General features: G+C 47.4%; 1 protein-coding gene across 4 annotated transcripts in view; it reads left to right on the forward strand.

Moving 5' to 3' along the window:
* KIAA0319L (KIAA0319 like) overlaps positions 1-24434 on the forward strand; it is a 119298-nt gene extending 94864 nt beyond the window's left edge. For all 4 annotated transcript variants that reach the window (XM_003788184.3, XM_023512250.1, XM_012804146.2 and 1 more), the window contains 10 exons: positions 842-974; positions 4167-4315; positions 5363-5514; positions 5873-6011; positions 7775-7934; positions 11438-11580; positions 14592-14714; positions 15268-15358; positions 16389-16480; positions 23327-24434. In XM_003788184.3, the coding sequence (XP_003788232.1) occupies positions 842-974; positions 4167-4315; positions 5363-5514; positions 5873-6011; positions 7775-7934; positions 11438-11580; positions 14592-14714; positions 15268-15358; positions 16389-16480; positions 23327-23514 (1370 nt within the window). In that variant the 3' untranslated portion in view covers positions 23515-24434. The remainder of the gene's footprint in view (positions 1-841; positions 975-4166; positions 4316-5362; positions 5515-5872; positions 6012-7774; positions 7935-11437; positions 11581-14591; positions 14715-15267; positions 15359-16388; positions 16481-23326) is intronic.
* Positions 24435-25966: the final 1532 nt, after the last annotated feature.

Consider the following 25966-nt stretch of genomic DNA (forward strand, 5'->3'; position numbering starts at 1 on the left):
TTGTGCCTTTGAGGGGACCTAGGAGTATCCAACTTGTGGCCCTCTGACCGCGTGCTAATTTTGTGAGGACTTGTTTTGCTTATCTGTGTTTTTTGTTTGTTTGTTTTTGAGACAGTGTCTCAACCTATAGCCCTGAGTAGAGTACCATGGCATCATAGCTCACAGCAACCTCCAACCCTTGGGCTCAAGCAATCCTCTTGCCTCAGTTTTTCTATTTTTAGTAGAGACAGGGTCTTGCTCTTGTTCTTACTCAGAGCCTTGAACTCGTGAGCTCAGGCAATCCGCCCGCCTTGGCCTCCCAGAGTGCTAGGATTATAGGTATGAGCCACTGCACCCAGTCTTTACTGTGGTTTTGATATCACGAAAAGTATACATGGACTTCTTTTTGCTGCTAAGCTTTTGTTAGTGTTTGTGCATGTAGTGTGTGGCCCAAGACAACTCCTATTCTTCCAAAATGTGGCAGAGAAAAATAAAAGGTTGTACACACCTGATGCCATTCCAAACCCTACCATGTCCTTTAATGACTTGCTTAAAACTCCCCTCCTCAGGAAAGCCCTGTCTTATCAAACTCTGATTTCAACTATTACAGCGTTAGATTTCAAATGTAGTGTGGCATTATAACTTCATTACATTCTGCTGCGTTTCTTTCAGAATTGTTTCAGTCTTACTTATATTCTTCATTGAGAGCCCCCAGATGGTAACCAGCTCTCCCATAGTATCTGACAGTTTTGTGGACTGAAAGGCAGAGTGCCGGTGGCTGCCAGATCACATGTCTCAATTGGTTCCTCTCCTTTTCCCACCTGGACTGGCTGCTTCTGACTTCCAAATCTCTGTCTTTTAGAAAACAACAAGCCTCCTCAAGCAGATGCAGGCCCAGATAAAGAGTTGATCCTTCCTGTGGACAGCACAACCTTGGACGGCAGCAAAAGCTCAGATGATCAGAAAATTATCTCATACCTCTGGGAAAAAACACAGTGAGTCTTGACACCAAATCATTATTTATGCAAAGCCCCTGGAAGAACAAAGTTTTATTCGCTTAATTTTATTTATTTATTTATTATTTTTAAAGTGACAGAGCCTCACTTTGTCACCCTCAGTAAGAGTGCTGTGGTATCATAGCTCTCAGCAACCTCAAACTCTTGGGTGCACGAGATCCTCTTGACTCAGCCTCCCAAGCAGCTGGGACTAAAGGCTCCCACCACAATGCTCAGCTAGTGTTTCTATTTTTAGTAGAGATGGGATCTCTCTCTTGCTCGGCTGTTCCCAAACTCCTGAGCCCAAGCAATCCTTTTACCTTAGCCTCTCCAAGGACTAGGATTACAGGCATGAACCACTGTACCCAGCCTGTTTTATTTGCTTTTAAAAGTTGGCTTGTCGGGCAGTGCCTGTGGCTCAGTGGGTTCAGTGCCAGCCCCATATACCGAGGGTGGCAGGTTCAAACCCGACCCCAGCCCAACTGCAACAAAAAATAGCCAGGCATTGTGGCAGGTGCCTGTAGTCCCAGCTACTTGGGAGGCTGAGGCCAGAGAATCACCTGAGCTCAAGAGCTGGAGGTTGCTATGAGCTGTGACACCACGGCATTCTACCGAGGGCGATGAAGTGAGACTCTGTAAAAAAAAAAAAAAAGTTGGCTTGTCTTACTGACTTATATGTGGGAGTGACTGAGGAAGATATACAAATATATATGTATGTATTTTGAGACAGAGTGTTACTTGGTCACCCTTGGTAGAGTGCCATGGTGTCTTAACTCATAGCAACCTTAAACTCTTGGGTTCAAGTGATCCTCTCTCCTCAGCCTCCCGAGTAGAAGGGACTACAGGCACCCACCACAATGCCTGGCTATTTTTTAGAGACAAGGTCTCACTCTGGCTCAGGCTGGTCTCGAACATGTGAGCTCAAGCAATCCACCCACTTTGGCCTCCCAAGTGCTGGGATTATAGGCATGAGCTACCATGCCCAGTCTAATTCTATGAAAATAATATAAGTAATTTACATAAGACAAAAAGAATGCTTGCAGGCTGGGCCCAGTGGCTCACTTCTATAATCCTAGCACTCTGTGAGGCCAAGGTGAGTGGACTGGTTATTGCTTGAGCTCAGGAGTTTGAGATCAGCCTGAACAAGAGTGAGACCCTATCTCTACTGAAAGTAGAAAAACTAGCTGGGTATAGTGGCACACACCTATAGTCCCAGCTACTCAGGAGGCTGAGGCAAGAGGATAGCTGGAGACCAAGAGTTTGAGGTTGCTGTGAGCTATGATGCCATGGGACTCTCGACCCAGGGTGACAGAGTGAAAATCTATCTTAAAAAACAAAAAATAATAATAATGATGCTTGCCATCAGTTAAGTCATCAGGTAGAACTGCGTGATCCTGATGCTTTTGGGTACCATCCAGCTGCTGAAATGCATAGTTTAATTATACTTGAGAGGCAGGAGGGAAGGGGTAACGAAGCAGAAAAATACTGTTGCTCAAAATTAACTGGGTGAGGCTGGCAGTGGGGGGATAGTACAGAACAGCTATTAAAAGGAATTGAAAATACATCTATAAAATGAAGACATTGCTCTGTTATCGTTTCCTTGAAGATACCATTTACCAATTCAGTTAGACAGAGGCCAAAGGCAGTAACAAAAATAATGCTAATTAAACTGAAATTACCTGACTGAACCATTACTGGTTCTCACAGTTTGTTTCAGCTCCTTTAAACCATAACAAATGGGACTTACATTACATGCAGGATCCCATAGGAAGCAAGAGAATTACAAAGGAGAGTTAAAAGCATTCTCAATTTCCAAAGGTAGCAACAGTAAGACAGGCTGGGTTTTTTTTTAATTTTTTAAAAATTTTCCACTGAGGCATTAGAGATGGATGGAAAGGGGCTTTGATTTGACTATAGAAACTCCTTGACTTATGATTGCTGAGTTGGATTCTAGAAATTATTTCCCTTGGCTCTTGTTTCTGTCTTTTGAAGAACATAATCTTCCTCAGGCCAGAGTGTCTTAATTATGATTGTGTATTGAAGATATGGCTGATAAGCCTTCCAGCTGTGTGTTATTAGTGTCTACTGCAGAGACAATGCTTGGCATAGCTTCCTGGACAATCTGTTTCAGGAAGAGCCGCTAGAGTCAGATGTTATCAGTTTGAAAAGTAAAACAAAGCAAATTCTGGATGTCTGCGGATTTCTCTGGCTGTCCTGTAGTTTTAAGGAAAGCTTAGAGGCATTTTGATCCTTGAGCAGAAGGGCTCTCTGGTTGTTACAGCCTTGTGCCTGGGTGTTGGTGCAGGGCTCACTGCGCTGCTTCACGCTGCTCTCTGAGGCCACTGACAGAGGAAGGAGGTGAGGGCTCCTCGGTCCTCTGTGGCATCTGTCCAGGAGCAGGAGGGAGCTTTGCTTATAGAGCCAAGAGGATGATTTTGTGGCCCATTTCCTTCCCTTGACTTTTCATCAAGAGGGATTTGGGCGTGTGATTAAGAATGCATTTTGCGGCTCAGCGCCTATAGCTCAACCGGCTAAGGCGCCAGCCATGTACACCTAAGGTGGCGGGTTCGAATCCCCAGCCCGGACCCACCAAACAACAATGACGGCTGCAACCAAAAAATAGCCGGGCGTTGTGGCGGGCGCCTGTGGTCCCAGCTACTTGGGAGGCGGAGGCAGGAGACTCGCTTGAGCCCAGGAGTTGGAGGTTGCTGTGAGCTGTAATGCCAGGGCACTCTGCCCAGGGGGACAGCTTGAGGCTCCGTCTCAAAAAAAAAAAAAAAAAGAATGCATTTTGCTTCTTTGCTGGCAAGGGTTGAACCAACTCTTGGGCCAGAAATGCTTTTTAGAAACATCACTCTTAAATCATTCTTTTGATTAGAGACCTGCTTAGAGAACTTTCTTCCTTTTACAAACTAGAACAGTAAAGAGTTCAAGTGTTCTAGAAGCTCGTATAAAGGATAAGGATAGATGTGTTTGAAAGCTGGTGAACGGAATTTTCTGACCAGCAGGTAGCCTGTATTTGGGGGCCAAATAATACTTTGTTCAAAAGGAATATTTTTAAACATTTCCTGTCACGGTCTGGGAAACAATAGTTCACATCTCAGCGAAGGTGATAATTGTCTCCTCCCGCTGAGTCAAAGATGGGAGAGCTGCAGACAGGTGCAACTCCACCTCTGGTTTCTCTCTGTCTAGGGGACCTGCCGGGGTGCAGCTTGAGAATGCGAACAGCAGTGTTGCCACTGTGACTGGGCTTCAAGTGGGAATCTATGTGTTCACGTTGACTGTCAAAGATGAGAGGAACCTGCAAAGCCAGAGCTCCGTGAATGTCATTGTCAAAGAAGGTACCTCTTTGCCTGGGGTTGGTGCAGCAGCCTCTCCCTGTCTGGGTCAGATAGCTGAGGATTTGTCAGGTCTTATTTGACTGCAGAAATTGATTCCAGACAACAAGAGTTAGAGAAGAATGTTGGGGGTGAGGGCAGCTGTTAATTTTCTTTTAATTGAGATTGACTGTAGGTGAATTTTCATTTCCCTCCTTCCTTCCCCTTTTCTTCCTGTCCTTACTTCCCCTCCCCCTACTCCTCATTTCCCCCTCTCTCTTTCCCTCCTTCTCTTTCTTACTTTTTTTCATAATTAAATAGGGAAAGAATTAAGATTCTTTTTCTTTCCATTTTAAATTTGCCCCTGTGCTGCCAAGACCTGGAGTTTGTGACTCTCCTGCTGGCTATAGTGACACCTGCTGTCAGACCTTAGAATGACTGCTGCACTGCAGCTGCCTGTGCTTATCCTTTGAGCCTGCAAGCTGAGGCCAATTTGGAGAGAAGAGTTGACAGGTCTTGCTCTGGTCTGTAGCCAGGGTGACCACTGAGGGCCTTGGGAGAAGGCCCTAAGCTGATGGGGGGAAAACCAGATATGTAGGTGACTTTAAACACAGCTTCAAGTGGGGCCCAGAATAAGAGCGGTCTATCTCCCTTTTCTCTTTAAAATACCAATGAAAAAATTTTAAAAAATATTCTGAGGGTAACATTTTAAGATGTTTCAAATGAGAATTTGAGATATCAGCTAGATAAAACCTGAACTCCAAAGCTTTCAGCCACTTTGGGCCTTTGTTTCCATATACTTCCCAAATACAAGGATGGATTTCTTCTGTGAAAGTTGCTGTGAGAAAAACATACTGGTCCCTTTACTGTGTGGTGTCAGGGAACACGTCTCTGGGTAGGTGGGGGCCTCAGGACTGCAGCACTGGCAGCTTTAAATCTGTATTGCATAGGTTCCTATAACAGTTCTCCGTTGAAGATGCTTTTGATGTGCGATTTCCCTATAAGCATTACGAAGAAGCATTTCTTTTTTTGCAGAATGGTGCATTATTTCAATGATTTCTCTTTTGTTAGAAATGAACAAACCACCTATAGCCAAGATAACTGGGACTGTGGTGATTACCTTGCCCACAAACACAGCAGAGCTGGACGGTTCCAAGTCCTCAGATGATAAGGGAATAGTCAGCTACCTCTGGACTCGGGATGAGGGGAGCCCAGCTGCAGGCGTAAGTGCACCAGGAGTGGGGAAGCTACACGAGGTCTAATTGGCAAGATGGGGGGAGGTGGAGGAGCTGAGCATTCAGTGTCTGTTTTAACCAAGTGTTAGCTGAATGCTCCATGTATTATACCTGGATTGTTTTCTGAAATCCAAGGAGGTTAAGTGACTTTCTCATGATCATCCTATAAGCTAGTGTGGCTCAGGGTGGGTTTCTCTCCCTGTCCTAACAGCTGTGGGCTGTAGTGCTGCAGCAGAGGAGGCACTGTCCAGCCCAGAGTGGCTTAGTTATAGCAAAAGCAGTGACGGACTCCAAGAAAGGGGTGGTGTCTTTTTATGTGACATAACCCTATTGTTCAATCCTACAGGAGGTATTAAATCACTCTGACCATCACCCTATCCTCTTCCTTTCCAACCTGGTTGAGGGAACCTACACATTTCATCTGAAAGTGACCGATGCAAAGGGTGAGAGTGACACAGACCGGACGACTGTGGAGGTGAAACCTGGTGAGTGCATCTGCTAAGAGACCTGAGTGAAATTGCTGGGTCAGCTAATCAGGGAGTCATTCTTGAGACCCCTTTCCCCCAGCATGAGCAGAGCTAAATGGTATGTCCAGCTTTTTGAAAAAAGTCTAGAAGCTCAGTGCCTGTAGCTCAGTGAGTAAGGTGCCAGCCACATACACAGAGGCTGGTGGGTTCAAACCCGGCCTGGGCCTGCTAAAGAAAAATGGCAACTGCAACCAAAAAATAGCCGGGCGTTGTGGCGGGCACCCTGTAGTCCTGGCTGCTCGGGAGGCTGAGGCAAGAGAATCGCTTAAGCCCAAGAATTTGAGGTTGCTGTGAGCTGTGATGCCATGGCACTTTACCGAGGGCAACATAGTAAGACTGTCTCAAAAAAAAAAAAAAAGAAAAAAATCGAGAAACCTCAAGCTGAAATATCCTTAAGGAACTGTTTCAATAGTACCCCTCTACCCATGCAGGAATAAGACCTCTTCTGCCCATGCAGATGGAGAAGGCCACTCAGAGAGGGCAGGGCTTGCTCAGTATCACATAGCCGTCGTATCAGAGCCAGGCCTTCGTGCCCCAGTCCAGCACTCTCCTTTACACGTGACTGATGAGAGGGCTCAGGGTGCTTTGGGAATCTGAACACAGGAATAGCTTGAGTCATGATGTCTCATCAGCACCCAGATGCAGAAAACAATTTATTTTTATAAGTTGAGCCTCAGGCTTTATCTGACAACCCAGGGAAGGTAAAGTAACTACTGTCCTTTACATTTTCAGATTTGCAGAAATAAAATTTCCTTCTTAAATAGAACCATGTTTTTGTTTTGCTTTGAGACTAATTTGGTGAGAGGAAGGAACTGAGTGTGGAGGTGGGGTTGAGTTTATAAATTCTTGACCTTCTAATGAGAAGGTATTAACTTTAAATCTCCTCTGTTATCTAGCCCAAGCTCATCTAGCCCCACCTTTGATGGGGTCTCGGGAGGCCTTCTGGTCCTTGTCCTGCCTCTGGGAATGATAAGAGCTGAGACATTGGGAAGTCTTTTCCATGTTTAAAGTCAGATCATAGATAGTCTACTAATTATGTATTATACATCAGAGCAGGCAAATGGTGCATTCAAGTATGTAAATAAGGCATTCTGAACAATCAGTTTGAAATTCCAAATATAGCGGAGTCCTAGGGCACATTTGAAAGTAAAGCACGATGGTCCCAGTTTTAGAGTCATACAGAGACAGTGCAGCTGTGACGCAGTTCTGAGGAAGCCTTGTTTCTCGGCTGCCTGGATTTTCTTTGTGTTTACTGTATTTAAACCTGTAGGGACCGATGTATTCCCATTATTAAGAAGATTGTTGAGATGGACATTTTTCCTGTCACTGTTGTAGACAAAGTACAGCAAGTCACTGAAAATCAGATGTGAGTCAGGAGAAATTACTTGATACCCCACTTGGCCTGGATGCTCAGCAGTGCAGTTGTGCAGAAGCTTTTAAAACAAATGCTTTTAAGTGTTTCTGCCTCCCCTGCTTTCTCTTCAGCACCTCCCCCCACTGGCCTCATCCTCAGTGTATGTGGGAATTCTCAGATTGGAAGCTTTAAGCTTTCCAAGCCAGCCCCAGATTACCTTCTTGGGAATTCGCTGTTGTCCCTTTCCCCTTGATGGATGTCTGAATGCTCTCACTACTTTCTCTCCTGTGCTGACACAAAGGCACAATGGCAGGTCTGTGTTAACTTTCCTACTTCTAAAGCCATGACTGATCCACATGCTTTCCAGATCCCAGGAAAAACAACCTGGTGGAGCTCATCCTGGATGTCAACGTCAGTCAGCTAACTGAGAGGCTGAAGGGGATGTTCATCCGCCAGATTGGGGTCCTCCTGGGGGTGCTGGATTCCGACATCATTGTGCAAAAGATTCAGCCCTACACGGAGCAGAGGTAGCTGGGCAATGAATGGGGAGAGAAAAGGAAAGACCAGGGTTCTCCTGGGTTTCTTGATTAAGCCAAGGACTAGTGTGGCGAGGTGGAGATGGGTGGGCTCTCCGAGCAAGAACTGCTCATAGTGTCCATGTCTCTGATGTCCTTCCCCTCTAGTGCAGGCGACATGTTCCTACTGGACACTGCGGCCGGCCTCCAGGGTACAAAGTCAGAGGAACTTCACTATTTTTGAAGGCCCCAGGCCAGGAGGGGAGATGATCAAGTGAACAGTACGTCGGTACAGGACGGTACTGCAGTGTGTGCCACTGGGGCAACCCTGAGCAAGGGCAGCTGATTCTTCATCAGCGTTTGGGGTAGGCATAGGCCAGAGATTTTCTAAAAGAAGGAAATCTTGCATTTACCGGCACAGGAGGACCAGGAGGAAACTCAGAAAAGGGGAAGCACATGAGGCCCTGTGGCATGGGAGTGCAGGGTTTCTCCTGGGAGTCATTGGCTTCAGAGCCCCAGGATGTGATAGAAGACAAGGCTGCCCATATGCAAACCGAGGAGTTTAGTTTTACCAGTTGGGTAGAAGGACCCAAGTTTGTTTGGTATGTGTGAAGTGTGAAGTTTTTGTTTGTTTTGTTTTTAAAGCAAGGAAATTCCATAGTTTTTTTTTTTTTTTTAAGGGAGATCAGTAGTGTGGAGGTTAGACTAAACTGGGGATAGATTGAAGACTGGGAAACCAAGCAGAAAGCCTCTCGGGAGTCTGGTAGAAAGGTGACAAAACCTGAATTAAGGTAGTGGCAGAAGAAGAGAAGAAATTAAAAGCACTTCAGAGGTAAAGCAGCAGGATTTGAGGGCCCTGGAGGAGTAGAGGTCAGTGTGGCATTAAATGTGAGGCCTTTGGTTTGGACGCCTACGTGGGTGGTTCAGGCCATTAGCTGAGATGTGGCAGGCAGAAGGAGCCGATTTCAGCGACTGAATTTGGAGATTCTTAGGAGTTTCCTGGGGAGATGTTCCATCAGATATGCAAGTAAAGGCTGGACTTGGGGTGGAAGAAAGAGCTCAAGATCATAAGTGCTGCCTAGAGCCGTGAGGACAGGTGAGTCACCCCGGGAGAGTGCTGAGAAGGGTGAGGACAGAATTCTGGAGAGCACCATTATTTAAGGAGGAGGCAGAGAAAGGAGAGGTAGCGAGGGAAACTCAGAATACCAGTCAGAGAAGTGGGAGGACAGCTGGGAGTGGTCTGCTGGGCGTGAAGCCGTGACCCAGCAGTGGGGGTGGCCCCCGGATTTAGGTGCTACAGGGGCAGGGGTGGGGTGAGACACAGAACAGGCCTTTGGGTTTGTAATCAGCAGACCATGAGAATGTAGTGAGAGCATTTTTATGAGGCTAGTGGGGGCAGAAGACAGATTTCACAGTTTGAGGATATACAGAGATGGCAAGTATAATACCTCTTTCAAAAAGCTGGTGCCAAAAATAATGTGAGATAGGTCAAAAGAACACGTTTTAAAGAAGGAAATTCTTGAGCATCTGTATAGACTGAGGGGAATGTGCAGAGGGGTAAGGAGGTGGTAGAGGTTGGGGAAGGATAAATGAGGGCAGGTTTGGGAGGCTGGCCAGGTCCGAGACATGAGGCGAGGGCATGGTTCTCAAGTCTAGCCACACAGTAGAATTACTTGGAGCTTTTATGAACTTAGCATTGCCCAAGCTGCATCCAGTTAATCTGGAGTGGCACCTGGGCACCTCAACCATAAAGGCTCCCAGGTGAATTTAACATGTAGTCAGGATTCATCAGGTCAGAGGCAGCATGATGAGGACTTTTTTATAAAGCTATTCTCAGTGACCTGGGAGTGGGAATGGGGCTAATGGCTGCTTGGGTTGCTCTACGTTGCTGGGAATTGGCTGGGTAGAAGCAGCAGAAAGAGGTTAGCAGAAGCTCTGGTAAGAACGCTGCTGATGGATTTGCTCAGATTTGCCATCACTGCATATGGGGCACGAGGAAGAAGGAGGCATCTCAGTTTCTCTTGGCTTCTGGCTTGGACAGGATTGACTTAGTTGAGGAATTCAGGAGGAGCATGAGCTTGCCCTGGAGAGGAAGACCAGCTTGCCCTGGAGAGACCCAGCTTCTAAGCCCTGTTCCACCAGTGTTAACTCTATGACAGAGACTCTACTTCTCCTTTTTGAACCTGTGAAAGTACTGGTGCTTATCTATAGAATGTTATTGAGGACTAAATAAGATAATTTTGTATAGTCCCTAACATACAGTTTTCAGTGAATGGTTAGTATTATGAGTTTATTTTGAGACATGTTGGATTTGAGGCACTGTAGAAGATCTGGGATAGACACCTTTGCCATCATTTGCAAATACAGATTGGTCACTTGGGAGAGATGTGAGGAGAGGAGATTTGAGAGTTACTGGTAAGCGTCCTATAGGCAGAAGCTGAAACTATGAGCATGGATTAGGTGACTAGGAGAAAAGGATGGGAAATGGACCAAAAATCTTTTATGCCAAAGGTTTATTTTTTGATTCTAGACCATAAGAATACCCTGTTGTTAGTCTCACTATGCAGCAAGCTCTCAAAGTCTGTACCAGTGCTTCCAAACTTTTATGTCATGCCACATATAGAAAATGATGCTATTTATATGGCACCTTGGGATAAACAGACAAGGCTACTTATAATGCAGGCAACTGGTCCAGGGTCTCCAGATACCCAGAGCCCACTCAGCTGTGCTGCATACTGAGGGGATCAATACCCTGGGCCCGCTAATAAACCAGAGCAACTCACTGACTGAGAAGGTTCTGTTTATGAGACTAACGTGGAGCTCAAGAAGCAGGCTACCAAAAATGAAGACTAACGCATAGAAGATGTATTTTGTGCTACCCAGATGTGAGTTCAAACATGGTCTGTCTGGGGACAAAATTGACAGTGACAGAGCAAACATTCCGGGCACAGAGTAGTAGAATTTTGTATCAGCCATACCATTGTGCAGGGGCTTCATTTTTTGCTGTTGTAATACCGGGAACAACCATTTTGGCTGTGTTTTGACCTATGGATAATCTCTGATGCTGTCCAACAATTTATATTTACAAAGCACTATGGTTTGTCTGATAAGTAACCCAGGCAGCACCACTGTCTTAAAAGACTGATGACTGGGGTGTAGCTTTACCAAAGCCCTGTTTTTCTCGTCCTCCAATTAGCTATTTGGGACAGTTCCTCTTGTTAGCTGGGGCAGTTTTGAGCATTTGTCAAAGAATAGGCTTTGGAGTCAGACGTCACAGGGTTGGGTTCTGGCTCTGCCATAAACAACTATGTGACCTTGGGCAAGTACTTAACCCCTCTGACCCCAGGGTTGTCTTTTGTAACCTGGCGGCAACACTGACACCACCTTCTTGCTGGCTTGTGGTGACAGAATGCGTCTGATACTCAGCACAGTGTCTGACACAGCAGAGGAGTTAGGAAATGGTAGTGCCGCTGTGGATGGCTTCAGCTTACCCCTCCTATTGCATGTCTCTGCAGCACCAAGATGGTTTTTTTCGTTCAAAACGAGCCTCCTCATCAGATCTTCAAAGGGCATGAGGTGGCAGCGATGCTCAAGAGTGAGCTGAGGAAACAGAAGGCCGACTTCCTGATATTCAGAGCCCTGGAAATCAATACTGTCAGTGAGTAATTCTGGGAAATTGGGAGTGAGAGCCTGCCTCGTGCCTGCCATGGACTGTCACTCCTTACTGCCGTTGACCTTCATCTCCCTTTCTCTGGGAATGTGAAAATAGTCATTTTCCTCCATTACTGTTATCACAAAAGCATCCTGACTCATCAGAGGGATTCTTAACCTAGGGCCCACGGGCCCCAAGATGTCACTCAGAGCTCGAGTGGGGAAACGTTGCATCCTTATTTTCTCTGACCTCTAACTAAAATTCGTTATTTCCCTGGATGATGAAGGTAGGCTACAATACTACAGTAATATTAACCTATGAATTTGAGGCAATAGAAATCACAAATTACATATCAATTTCATCTCATATTACATAATAAAATATGTATCATTTTTACTCATCACTACTTCAAAATTAATGATAGTTGTTAGACCCACTTCCAGCTCTTGTTACTTAATGAGGCAAGAGGATCACTTGGGCCTAAGAGTTGGAGGTTGCTATGAGCTAAGACACCACGACACTCTACCCAGGGCAACAGCTTGAGACTCTGTCTCAAAAAAAAAAAAAATTGTTTATTCTACTTAACTGTATTTTTGTGCCCATTAATCATCCCCCACTTGCTGCTATCCTTCCCGCCCTCTGCTAACCGTCATTCTATTCTCTGTCTATGTGAGATAAATTGTTTTTAATGTTTAGCTCCCACGGATGAGTGAGAACATGTGAGATTTGTCTTTCTGTGCTTGACTTATTTCACTTAACATAATATTCTCCAGTTCCATCCATGTTGTTGCAAATGGCAGGATTTCATTCTTTTGTGGCTGTATAATCTCCCATCACGTATATGTATTTTCTTTATCCCTTCGTCTGTTGTTGTATACTTCGGTGGATTCCCTGTCTTGGCTGTTGTGAATCGTGCTGCGGTAAATGTGGGGTATAGATACCTTTCTGAGATTCCCCTCCTTTGGACATATACCCAGCAGTGAGATTTCCGGGTTATATGGTAGTTCTATTTTCAGTTTTTTGAGGAGCCTCCATACTGTTCTGCAGAGTGGTTTCACTACTTTACATCTGCACCAACGGTGTCCCAGGGTTCCCTTTTTTCCACATCCTTATCAGCATTCGCTTTTGCCTTTTTGACAAAAGCCATTTTAACTGGGGTGAGATGATAATGTTATTATAGTTTTGATTTGCATTTCTCTGATGATATGTTGCTGAGCATTTTTTCGTTGGCCATTTGTATGTCTTCTTTTGTGAAATGTCTAGTCAGATCCTTTGCCCATTTTTATATTGGATTATTTCATTTTTTCCTATTGAATGATTGGAGCTCCTTATATGATTTAGTTATTGATCCATTATCATGCAGTTAATTTGCAAATATTATCTCCTGCCTCACTTTCCTTTGCTGTGCAGAAGCTTTTTTTTTCTTTTTTTTTGAGACAGAATCTCACTCTGTCACCCTCAGTAGAGTGCCGTGATGTCATAGCTCACGGCAACCTCAAATTCTTGGACTTAAGCGATTCTCTTGCCTTAGCCTCCCAAGTTGCAGGAACTACCAGTGCCTGCCACAATGCCTGGCTATTTTTTTTTTTTTTTTGGTTATAGTTGTCATTACTGTTTGGCAGGCCCAGGCTGGGTTCAAACCGGCCAGCTCCTGTGTATGTGGCTGGCGCCTTAGCCTCTGAGGTACAGGCGCCGAGCCAGATATAAGTCTTTAATCCATTTTGATTTGATTTCTGCATATGGTGAGTGATAAGGGTCTAGTTTCAATCTTCTGCACATGGCTACAACATATCCAATTCTCCCAGCACCATTGATTGAAGAGACTGTCCTTTCCCCACTGCATGTTCTTGGCAGGTTTGTTGAGCATCAGTTCACTACAGATGTGTGGATTTACTTCTAGGTTGGTCTGTGTGTCTGTTTTTATGCCAGTACCTGCTCTTTTGGTTTCTATAGCTCTGTAGTGTAATTTGAAGTCAGGTAATATGAGCCATCAGTTTTGTTCTTTAGCTCAGAATGGCTTTGGCTATTCTGGGTCTTTTGTGGTTCCATCGAAATTTAGGGATTTTTTTTTTTTTTTACATAAAGTACACAAAGTGTAAAAAGTGTGTATTTTTTTTTTTTTTGAGACAGAGTCTTACTATGTTACCCTCAGTAGAGTGCTATGGTGTCACAGCTTACAGCAAACTCAAATTCTTGGGCTTAAGCTATTGTCTTGCCTCAGCCTCCCAAGTAGCTGGGAATACAGGCGCCCACCACAACACCTGGATATTTTTAGAGAGGAGGTCTCACTCTGGCTCACGCTGGTTTTGAACCTGTGAGCTCAGGCGATCCATGCACTTCAGCCTCCCAAAGTGCTAGGTTTACAGGTGTGAGCCACCACACCTGGCCTGGGGATTATTTTTTTCTATTTTTGCGATTATAGTCTGAGAAAGGGATATTGTACATAAAAAATTAAGAATTGGTGATATAGAGAAACAAGTGAAGACACACTGAAGCATCCTTTCTCGCGGCCTTGGGCAGCACCTGTGGCTGTGGCTCAGTGGGTAGGATGCCGGCCCCATATACAAAGGGTGGCAGGTTCAAACCTGGCCCCAGCCAAACTGTAAGAACAACAACAAAAAAAAATAGCTGGGCATTGTGGCGGGTTCCTGTAGTCCCAGCTACTCCAGAGGCTGAGGCAAGAGAATCGCCTAAGCCCAGGAGTTGGAGGTTGCTGTGAGCTGTGTGACAACACAGCACTCTACTGAGGGCGATAAAGTGAGACTCTGTCTCTACAAAAATAAATAAATAAATAAAAAGGATTACTTCTTCGCAGCCTTGTAACTGTTCCAGTGACATCCCACTGTGATAATTATGGGCAACATGCCCAAGCTATGAGAGCTCTTGGGTGAGGCCTCCAGGAAATTTCAGCACCGAGCCTTGAGCACACGGTGCTTCAGTTTCCTCACAGGCCCTGGCTGCTGAGTGTCACCCGGCTCTAACTCTTATTGGCTTTTCCCCTTTCCTGTCACTTTCAGCATGTCAGTTGAACTGCTCTGACCATGGCCACTGTGATTCCTTCACCAAACGCTGTATCTGTGACCCTTTTTGGATGGAGAATTTCATCAAGGTACAGCTGAAGGACGGAGACAGCAACTGTGGTGAGTTTCTGCCTGGCACATTGCCAGCTGGCTTGGCACGGAATATAGTTCTGTGCTGTGTGGGTGGGTGTTGGTTGCTTCTGAGGCAGATGAGCAGGCGAGGAGAAGAACTTTGTGTATTTTCTGTTTGCAGAGGACTTTTCCTTCCTTCCTCCACACTTGCTCAAGGTTAGAGGAAAGCTCTGAAGCACTCGTGTAAGAAGAACCAGGCTTAAATCAGACCCATTGACAGTTGCAGCCCAAATCCAACCAACTGCAAGGTCTCCTGTCTCTTGGGTGCCTCTGCGCTTAGCCTAACGGAAGCCCTCAGCTCCCTCTCCTAAAGCTCTTTACAGCCTGCACCACTGCTGCAGGATCTCAGGGCTGGAGCAGGGACATGTCAAAAGACTTAAAGCCTCAGCTGCCCTTAACTCCAAGGGCTCACCTTCCTGGGGAGTCCCAGGGGCACTCTTGTCTCCAGAGTGAAACCGTCACCTGCCCGAGCTGGGGGGAGCCCAGATCTCCCTTCCACCCTCTCTTTTTATAACCCTCACTGTTTTGATTTTCTTGGCAGAGTGGAGCGTGTTGTATGTTATCATTGCTACCTTTGTCCTTGTTGTTGCCCTGGGAATCTTGTCCTGGATGGTGATCTGTTGCTGTAAGAGGTAAGATGGATTCTCCTTTAAAATTTATTGGGGTTTCTTGTCATATATTTTTTTCTCAAGAAAAAAATTGTCCACGTGGAAGGACCATGCTGGGTCCCCAGTCACTGTTAGAGTAGTTCAGCCCCACCAAGGCATACACTGGAAGGCTTTCCTCACCCCCACACCCTCCTTCAGTGTGAACATGGCTTGCGGGGTGGGAAGGTGCATGCAGGCCCTGAGGTGCAGACCTGGGTCACATCTCTAAGACCTGCATCCTTTAATCCTCCCCCCTCAGCCTCACCACCAGAATGTGGGTTCACGATTCTGCCTTCCTCTCTAGTTGGGTACGTGTGGACACGTGTTCCCACAATTGTAGACTTATGTTAGTGATGCTTAAATGTTCTGGGTTTTTTCATCTGAGTCTTCTTCCTCTACCTCATCTTGTAATGTTTAGTTATTACATTTACTATATTTCATTTTTGTAATAAGTCTGATTTCTTTTTACCATGTATCATGATAACATCGCATAGGTAATTTCTTTTTATTATACTTACACAAAAGCCTTTTCCATCTCATAAATAAGAAAACTTAGGCTCAAGAGAATTAACGTCACCTGTCTGAGGGCAGACACAGTTAATAAGTGACAGAGCTGGGATTCAACCTGCAATATAACCTCACATGAAACTTAGAAAATGAAAAGAATTTTTAAAAGCTGCCAGCAGCCCGAGACAACCACCATTCCCAACTCTGTGGTGTAATGCTTCAAGCAGAGGGTTTTGTTTTCTTTACATTTCTGACCAGACTACCATGACTTCATTGCCTCTGTGTTGAGTCCAGGCCAAGGTGGTCATAGCTCCCTTGCCTTCTCCCAGAATTGGTGAGGAACATTTGAGGAGCAAACTGCAGTTGCTGCCTTCCCTGCCTGGGAAATGAGGAGAGACACCCCCAGTGGACAGCCCCCCAAGACAGGGCCTATGTTCACATCTGACTTTCACCCTGAGCCTCACATAGAATCTCCTTCCTGAGCAGGGTTGGGGGTTCTGTTTTTTAGGCAGAAAGGAAAACCCAAGAGGAAAAGCAAATACAAGATCCTGGATGCCACAGATCAGGAAAGCCTGGAGCTGAAGCCAACGTCTCGAGCAGGTAGGAGCCGACTCTTACTGGAGTGAACTGGGTCTGTTCACTCTCGCTGTGAAGGGCCACCATGACAAGTCCACTCCTGAGTGTGACACTGGCAGCTCATTGTGCTGGTGAAGCATTTTGTCCCCTTGCCTGATGAAGACCAACGGTCACTTTGCCCTGAGCTGCACCTGGACGGGCGACTCCAGGGCTCACTCCCAAGTGCCCTGTTCAGTCTGCACAGGGGCTGTGCCTCTCACCCTCCTTTGCCCACTCACTCCACTCAGTGACATTTTCCCACCTGCATTTCAGTTGTTTGAGCTGTCCCAGATAGTGAGGGTCTTGATGTTTTACCAGTCTGTCCTTCACAGGCAGAGACAAGATCAAAGCCAGTGTCTTTAGCCAGCCTCCCTCTCCCATCATCTCCTCTCCAGTTCTGGCAGAGCCACAGCTTCCATCATTATCTCAGGGCAGACAAGAGAGCAGCTGCTTGTGGGCTTCAGGTGTGCAGGGCTCACAATCAGATGCCTCCACTGGAAAACTTCCTGCTGCACAAACTCTGCGGTGACCCTGAGCACTGGGGCAGTTAGGACAGGTGATGGGGCCTCCCTCACTGGTCTCAGTCAGTTGGTGAGGATTGTATGCATGGGTGCCACAGGGCCGGTGTTGTCTGTTTGTAAGAGCTGGACTCCAGTTAGAGCTGTTCCTGAACACTCTGCAAGCAGAGATGTTTTTATACAGAGCAGTATTAAACACCTTTCATACGTAAAGCTTCACTATAGAAAGTGGCTGCAGGGGGGAATAGAGTCATCAGACGCGGGCTGAGCCCTGAGTCTAGTGAGGGAGAGAGGATACACAGTACTAGAGTAATGCGGGCAGTAGGAGTGCCTGATGGGACTGCCGAGAATGGGAGTGTAGATAAAAATGAGCACAGTCCATAAGCAGCCAAGCTTTTTTTTTTTTTTTTTTGAGACTCAAGCTTTCACCCTGGGTAGAGTGCCATGGCATCACAGCTCACAGCAACCTCCAACACCTGAGCTCAAACAATTTTCCTGCCTCTGCCTCCCAAGTAGCTGGGATTACAGGCACCCACCACAACGCCTGGCTATTTTTGTTGTTGTTGTTGTTGTTGTTGTTGTAGCTGTCGTTATTTGGTGGGCCTGGGCTGGATTCAAACCTGCCAGCTCAGGTGTATGTGCCTGGCACCTTAGCCACTTGAGCCATAGGCACCGAGCCACAGCTGGGCTTTTTAACATGCTACTCTGCCTCTGTTTTTCTACCCCTTGAAATTCTTCAATAACTTACCATTTCCAGCACAGAGAACCAGCGCTTTGGTCTGGTAGACACAGCCTTTGTGAGCATATATCGGTTTGTTTTCCTAGAAACTTCCTCCTTGCTGTCTCTTTCTTTTCTGAACCAGTTCTGCTACTGCAAATATCTCTGCCCAGAATGCTCTTTCCCATCCCTCCCTTAACCTCCTAACATCATGGTTATCTTTCTCCCACATGTCTAGTTTGGCATTTCTCTCACTGTCTTAGAATTAGTTTGTATTTGTGTCCTTACCAGTCAATGTAATCCTTGAGGGCAGGGGCTGTATCTCATTCATCTGCAGACATGGATTGAAACCCCTGTGTACCAGGCCCTATGCCAGACATTTTTATATTGTGGTGAGTCAGACTCTGCCCTTATGAAGCTTATATTGAACAGACATTAAAAAGATAAACAGTATGAGGTCTGACAATTAAGTTCACGAATTTGTCCTAGAAAAAGTGCTACATACTTCATTGCTGAATATCACTTCATTCACCTTCAAAGTACTCCCCTTAGGAAGTAACACCACTGACACCAGCACCTAGTTTACCCTTCCATGCAATTTTGGAGCTTTCTCTGGAGTGGGTCATCAAAACTGTCATAGTATTACCCTTGATGTACTGAACATCATCAAAATGTCTCCCTTTCAATATTTCCTTCATCTTTAGGTAAAGCAAAAAGTCACTAAGGGCCAGATCAGGTGAATAGGGAGGGTGTTCCCATATAGTTAATTTATTTACTGGCTAAAAACTCTCTCACAGGCAGTGCCATGTGAGCTGGTGCATTGTTGTGATGCAAGAGCCAGGAGTTGTTGGCCAAGATTTTCAGTTAAGATTTTCTTCACTATTTCTCTATCAATGTTTACTTGGTCTACCATGCTTCTCACAGTTAGCCCACGATTTTGATGCACAATTCAATGAATTTTTGGAATATTTTTGTCAGTTCTTGTTATTGGCTGCCCTGACCTCTCTTCATCAGTGATGCTTTCTGTCCCCTCAAAAAAACATTTAATCCATTTGTACACTGCCATTTTCTTCATGGCATTATCCCCATAAACTTGGACTAACATGTACTTGTTACTAAACTTGTACTTCTACTCTTGCCAAGCTTAACAAAAAATTTAATGTTTGTTGCTCTAGTTCCAACTCTGACAATTCTCACAATATACAAAATGAACACCACTCAGCAAGATACCACCACACATCAACATGAACATACCTGTGAGATTCTATTATACTGAGGTTATGAAACCTTACTGAGTTGTTCTATACAGTGCTGCCAGTGTAAGTACATGGTGGTAAGTTAACAAACATATTGTGAAACCTCATACATCAAATGTGATAATGTAAGGCTTTTATAAAGAATAACATTTTATGAAACTCTGACAATTCTCACAATATACAATGAACACCACTCAGCAAGACACCACCACACATCAACATGAACACATCTCTGAGACTCTGTTATACTGAGGTTATGAAACCTTACTGAGTTGTCTGTACAGTGCTGCCAGTGTAAGTACATGGTGGTAAGTTAACAAACATTGTCAAATCTCATACATCAAATGTGATAATGTAAGGCTTTTATAAAGAATAACATTTTGTGAAGAGTAAGCTGAGTCCTGAGGATGAGTAGGAGCTAGTCAGGTATAGCACCAGGAAATAGCATTCCAGGCAAAGGACCAAACTGGGAAGGTGCAGCTACTGCAAGGAGCAGGGGGCATTTGCTGAGGTTGAAGGTACCATGCTGGACAGCTGAGCAGGGGCAAGCAGCCCGAGGCTGGACAGGCAAGTGGGGATGCTACTGTGGGCTCCTTCTCAGAGCAGCAGGGAGCTACTGATAGTTAAGGGGTGAATGGTGGGATTTGGTTCACATGTTAGTAACTATGGCTGACATGCAAGGAGTTTGGAGGGGGCACGTGTGGGTGAAAGGGGATCAGACAGAATGTCCTGGGAGAACAGCTGTGAGGTGCAGAGATCCCAGGTGCATTCTGGAGAAAGACTTGGTGAGGTTGGTTGTGTGTTGGCTGAAGAGGGTATGAGGAGAAGGGTGGCTCCCAGGTTTCTATGGACTGGGCGGTGTTATTTCCTAAGATGAGGAGATGGGAAGAAATGTTAGAGAACAGGTGTCTGGCTTTGGATGGTTGTGCACAGAATAAGCATTTATCCTAATGGCGAGGGGAGGTGACATCTTGAAGGTACTGGCTTAGGAGGATCAGTCTGAAGACAACACAAAACTGAGTGGGAGTGCCTACAGGTTGGGAGGAGAGCAAGGAGATTTTTGGTCCAAGGAGGAGCTGATAGTGGCTCAGATAGCCTGGTGTCACACGGAGGGACACACAAGGTCGAAGCTGACTTCTACCCTGAGAGATAGGGAATGATAGCAGAACCCCTGGTACAGTGACTAAGTAAGAAAAGATGAATTCTGTGAACAATTGGGACTGGGTGTACAAATAGGAGTCTTCCAGCTACCATTAAGGATTTAGCACCTCAAAAGGGGGTTACGTCCCTCTGGGAGAAAGGTGAGTGACACAAGGGAGAGGTCCAGGGGTGAGGAGCCCAAGAGGAACCATCAGGAAGGGAGGAGGGGACTGACCCACTGGAAGTGGACATCAGTGTTAGCTGCTGCAGAGATCAAAGAATCAGAGTTGATGATGATGCTGGAGACATTCCAGGTTCCCTGAGCAGCTGGAGTAGAATGATGCGTGATAACAGAAATGGAAGGTGCAGGTAATTTGGATGGGGTTGGGTAAGGAACTAGAGGCCCTGAATATTTAAAAATCCTTTTAGATGTTGAGTAATGAAAACTGAAGAAAAGCGGGCCAGAGGCCAGAGGGCTTCCTCGGATGGGGATTCATGAGGACATCTGTAGGCAGAGATGCAGAAGACGCAGGTGGTGTGGTGGCGAGGGCCCTAAGAAGGGAACACGGGAGAAGGGCAGCCTGGAGTCAGGAGGGAGGGACAGAGGGTGATGGCACAGGAAGGGTCATGCTGCAGAGCTCATGCTGCAGGAGCCTGAGCTTCATAGAGAGGGCAAGGGCCACAGGGTGGACCAGTGGCTTCCAGGTGACCAAAGCTGATGGTGTGAGACCAGGCAAGGGACTTGTGAGAAGTGTCTGGTTGAGGGAGCATCAAGAGTCCGCTTGGGTTTGATAAGGATCTGACCAGATCCAAAGTATTGGCTCTTGTTCTGGGATCTGTCGGTTAGTAAGTGCTGCCAGAACAGTCACCACAGCGTGAGGGGAGTGAGCTTGGAGACCACACTGATCTTCTTTGTTGTAGCAGGTGGGTGGCTGAAGTTGTATAGCTGGAGGGAGAGCAGAGTGAGTGGGCCTGGGGCACAGAAGGGTGGCTTGTGTGGCAGGGAGCCTACCAGGCCATGGTTTGCAGGAGCCAGGGTGGGCTTGGGACATGGAAAAGGCAAGGAGAGAGGGTCCCACCGGTAGGTCTGATGGTGCTCGGCACTTAGGCCTCCAGGTGGAGTATGGGGCTGCCCACCCTCAGGAGACCAAGTTCATGTTCCGTGGCTGTGCTTTGGGTTTTGTTTTGTTTTGCTATTAATTTTTTCAAATCCTTGTACTAAGGTGTATTAGGTTGAACCATATGAAATTACTGATATTTGACCTTTTTGACCTATAAAGATGACCCTTAAAGATTAAAAGTAATTCATACAGAAAATCCTAAGTTCAGCTTTGATGGGTTTTCACCTGGAGCACATCTGTGTCATGAGCATCGAGAGCGCCCACATGTCCTCCTTCTGGCCATCCCCAAGCTCAGTTTGCTTCTCATGTCCTGGCATGGTGGGTGTCAGTGGAAGAGCTGGGTTTCACTCCTTCCACTCAGCATTGCCTCTGGGAGGGTCACCCGAGCTGTTACTGGTCGGTTCACTCCCGTTGCTGTGCGGTTCCCACTCTATGAAGGTATTTATTCATTATCTACACTGTCAATAGCAGTTGCCTTCTTTCCATTTTTGGCTTTCCTGAGTGCTGCCGAGAACATTCTCATCTATCTCTTTTGGTGAACACAGGTGTGGATTTCTGCTTACTGTATATCTAGGGATGGAATTGCTGAGGCTCACGAGGTATGTTCAGCTTGCATTTTTTCCAGCTTGTACGTTTTCGTGGGTCAACTCCACCCAGTTCTTCATGCAGAGCAAGCAGAGCCCTGGGTGATCACAGTTGCCATGGAGCTAGGAACAGATCTGCCCCTCAGGCTCCTGTGCTCGCAGCTATGGCCACAGGGCCTTTAGGAAAGAAAGGAGGCTGAGAGTGGGCAGGTTCCATGTTGGCAGGAGCAAGGCAGGGCCTTGGCAGGACCTGGGGCCTTCCTTGAGCCTCTATTTCATAGTGGCCACTGTCTCCACCACACACTGAAGAAGGCCAGGCTTCCTGTGTTCTGTGGTCCTGCCATCCTGAGACTCAGTAGGAGAGGTGGCTGGGCACAGTCATGTCTCAGATGTATCCGGACAGGGCTGGGCGGGTGCAGACACGGCTGCACGAGGGCAGAGCATGAAGGAGCCACCGGTCTCCGAGTGAAAGACACAATCAGGGCAGCGGCGCCTCAGCCTGAGCTCAGAGCACTCACAGCTTGACTTGGGTCTGGCTGGCAAGGAGAATGGCTGAGAATCCTCTTAGGACGCTCTTTCAGTGTTCTCTGGGGTCCTGGATAGGACCAGGGAAGGGAGACTGATCAGATATGCTTAATCTCACTGGTCACTTCTTTAAGAAAGGAGGAAGGTAGTTCCAGGACCCAGAGAAAGGTGTGGTCTCCCTGTTAGCCATTCCTCTTTCTGGCCCTGCTGTCTCACCCTGCCGCTGCTTTCTCTGGAGTACTTTGTACCTCCCATTGGGCAGTCATCTTGCTGTTGGACGAGATCTGTTCTAAAGGTCTTACCAGACCATGTTAATGGCTGTGGCTTCTTTGCAGCTATAGGGATAAGTAGTGAAGGAGACCACCATGGCTTGGAGAATCGCAGGCACCTTTCCGACCTGAGATGCTTCCTGGGTCCTTGTGTGTGTCCTGATGAGCTGATTGCTTGGGACTGTCTCTGAGAGTCCCTCTCCAGTCAGGCTCTCCCCACAGGGGGGTCTCCGGAGCATGCACAAGCTTGAAACTGTGGAACAGATGTCTCCATGGAGTGCAGTGAAACAGCACTGCCTGCTGGGGTCAGGAACCCAGTGTCCTGCTGAGCCAAGATGTGGTTAGACTAGACTCTTTCTCTCCAGAGCCTGAGTTCTTTGTGCTCTCCTGCCTCCCATCTCACATTCATAAAGGGAGAAGATAAGATATTCCTAAAGCAAGATGATAAAACATTCCAACTTTAAAAGGGAAAGAAAAGAGAATGTCCTTGGATGGTACTAACCACAGCCCCTGAGTCCCAGGTACCGCTCTGTCCCCCAGTGTGTTCTCTGTGACTCCTCCTGGGGACTGTGCCAGCCAGGACTGGTGGCAGTAGGACTAAGGAGGCCTCCTCCCCACCTGGTGCTGCAGGACTGTGGTGCTGAGTGTGACTCTGGCGGGGAGGGTCTGTTCCTGACGCCGGGTCCTCTTTCTCCTGCAGGCACCAAACAGAAAGGCCCGACGCTGAGCAGCAGCCTGATGCCCTCCGAGTCGGAGCTGGACAGTGACGACGCCATCTTCACGTGGCCAGACCGCGAGAAGGGCCGGCTCCTCCATGGTCAGAATGGCTCCGTGCCCAATGGACAGACTCCGCTCAAGGCCAGGAGCCCACGGGAGGAGATCCTATAGCCTCCTGCCTCTCTCTGCGGGGCAGGGCCCAGCGCGCTGCCAGCTGCTCCTCCTACCTCCAGGTCTGCAGGCTGCCGCTCTCCGAGCATCCGCCTGTCACTCCGCCCCAGCACTCCGGCCAGACTGCGGAGTCTCTAGTTCAGAGACATTCTCCAGGGAGCCCTGAGCGAAGCTGTGAATGAAGAGGTTTCCTCTTTACACCTGTCTAGTGGGCCCCAAATATCCTCACCTCAGGGCCTCCATTTTTGCAAATTCCTCCCCTGCAGCTCCCCTGCTGGCAATGTCTTTGTGCCCAGGGCAGAGCCTGCTGTGCCACCCGCCCCTGCAAACACATCTGGTAGAGGACATCCTGTCCTCTCTAGGCCTGTAGGAAGTAGCATCCCCACCCCATACCACCATGCTGGGACAGTAGTGCAGAAATGACGTCGGCCCCCATTAGCACCAGAGCCCCCTCCGTTTTGTCTGGCCCAAGATTAGGGGAGGATTAGCTGTTTCCGGGATGGCTGCTAGGTACAGACCACCTCCCGACCTCCTCCTCTGGCCAGCACTTGCTGCTTCAGGGCTCAGGCCACCACTCCTGTCCCGGAGGAGACAGCCACAGATGGACTGGGCATGTGTGCGACCACCTGCCCTGGTCCTCTCTGTCCCTTGCATGTGTGCGTGTCCGAGCGAGCACGTGCAAGCGTGTGTGTGGCAGGTCCTCGCAGGGCTCTGAGCTGCTCACTAGGCAGCCTGGACTCAGAAAACCTCTCAGCCCCTTGGAAGGGAGACTTCCTGGGTCCCTTTGGCCCTGCTCCTTAGCCTTGGTATCTGGGTGCAGAGGAATGGGAACTTTGGGGGCATGACTTTTAAAAAAGATACTGTTTCTACTACTGCACTACTGTCTGTTGTGAGATGATTAAACACACTATTTAATTGTGCACTTCGCCTGCTGGCTGTGCTGCTTCATGAACATCTCTGACCCATGCCACAGATCTTGCCACCCGGCACCCCGTGAGGCGAAGACTGCTGTAAGTAGTCTCGGCCTGCCATCAGCCCAGGACTCTGCCTGCCACTGGGGGGGAGTGCCCCCCACTGTGGCCCTGCTGGTCACTGCTGCCCTTTGGCTCTAAGGAAGGGGGCTTATGTCCTCTCTTGCCACACCTTTTGTTAACACAAACATGATTCACGTCTGCCTGTGGCCAAGCTGGTGGACACAGAGTGTCCTTAAGTCCAGGGTATAGCCTTGAGAATTTTTCACCACTTTCCCTTTTGGGTTCCCAAATCGGTGGGGGTTGGCCAACATGGCCCAAATGTGCTGACCGTACCTTCTCCATGAAGCACATTGCTGGGCTGGTGCACAGCCTTCAGCTTCGAAGACAGGAAGAAGAGAAGGATGGTGAGCTCATGCCACCCCCTGGGTCTTGTGCACAAAGCCCAGATGCAGGCGGTGGTAGTGGCGTATTTGTACAGGGCCAGAAGTAGAGACGAGGAACATGAGGTAACAGCCCACACAGACAGCCACAACCAGTGCTTGCTCTGAAGCACAGTTTCTCAGACTGTAGCCTCAGAGGCCTTGATAAGACAAGTTGCTGGGTTCCTAATTCAGTAGGTCTAGTGAGAAACATGGGAATTTGCCTTTCTTTTTCTTTTCTTTTTTTTTTTTCTTTGAGACAGTCTCACTTTATTGCTCTCAGTAGAGTGCCATAGTATCACAGCTCACAGCAACCTCCAACTCCTGAGCTTAGGCGATTCTCTTGCCTCAGCCTCCCGAGTAGCTGGGATTATAGGCGCCCACCACAACCAACACCCGGCTATTTCTTGTTGCAGTTTTGCCGGGGCTGGGTTCAAACCTGCCACCCTCGGTATATGGGGCCGGCACCCTACCCTGCCTTTCTTTTTCTTTATTTTTATTCCTTTGAGACAGAGTCTCAGCTCTGTCTATCACCCTGTATAGTGTGCAGTGACATCACAGCAGCTCACTGTAGCCTCAAACTCCTGGGCTCAAGTGATCCTCCTGCCTCAGCCTCCCTAGTAGCTGGGACAGCAGGCACCCCCACCACCACACCTGGGTAATTTTAATTTTCCTCTTTTGAGTAGAGATGAGGTCTTGCTCTTTTGCTCAGACTGATCTCTTCCACTTGAACTCAAGTGATCCTCCTGCCTTGGCCTCCCAGAGCCCCAGGATTACAGGCATGAGCCTTTCTAACAATTTTCTAGGAGATGCTGACACTGCTGGCCCAGGGGCCTCACTTTGAGAACCTCTAATCCAGAGCACATACTAAGTACAACCTGACTAGGAGGCAGCAGGTGGCTCATCCTGAGAGAAGGTGAAGAAGAGGGAGAGCTTTCATCTGCCAGGAGCGTATTCCAAGCTAGGGGCCCCATTTGCACAGAAGGGAGTGGTTGGTGGGGCTGGCAGTGCTGCTGCTGGAGTATAGCTACAGCAGGGCAGGCTCGGTGGGTTCAGGGC

This window comes from Otolemur garnettii, unplaced genomic scaffold, assembly GCF_000181295.1.
Source record: "Otolemur garnettii isolate 467f Iridium unplaced genomic scaffold, OtoGar3 scaffold00025, whole genome shotgun sequence".
Classification (NCBI taxonomy): Eukaryota; Metazoa; Chordata; class Mammalia; order Primates; family Galagidae; genus Otolemur; species Otolemur garnettii.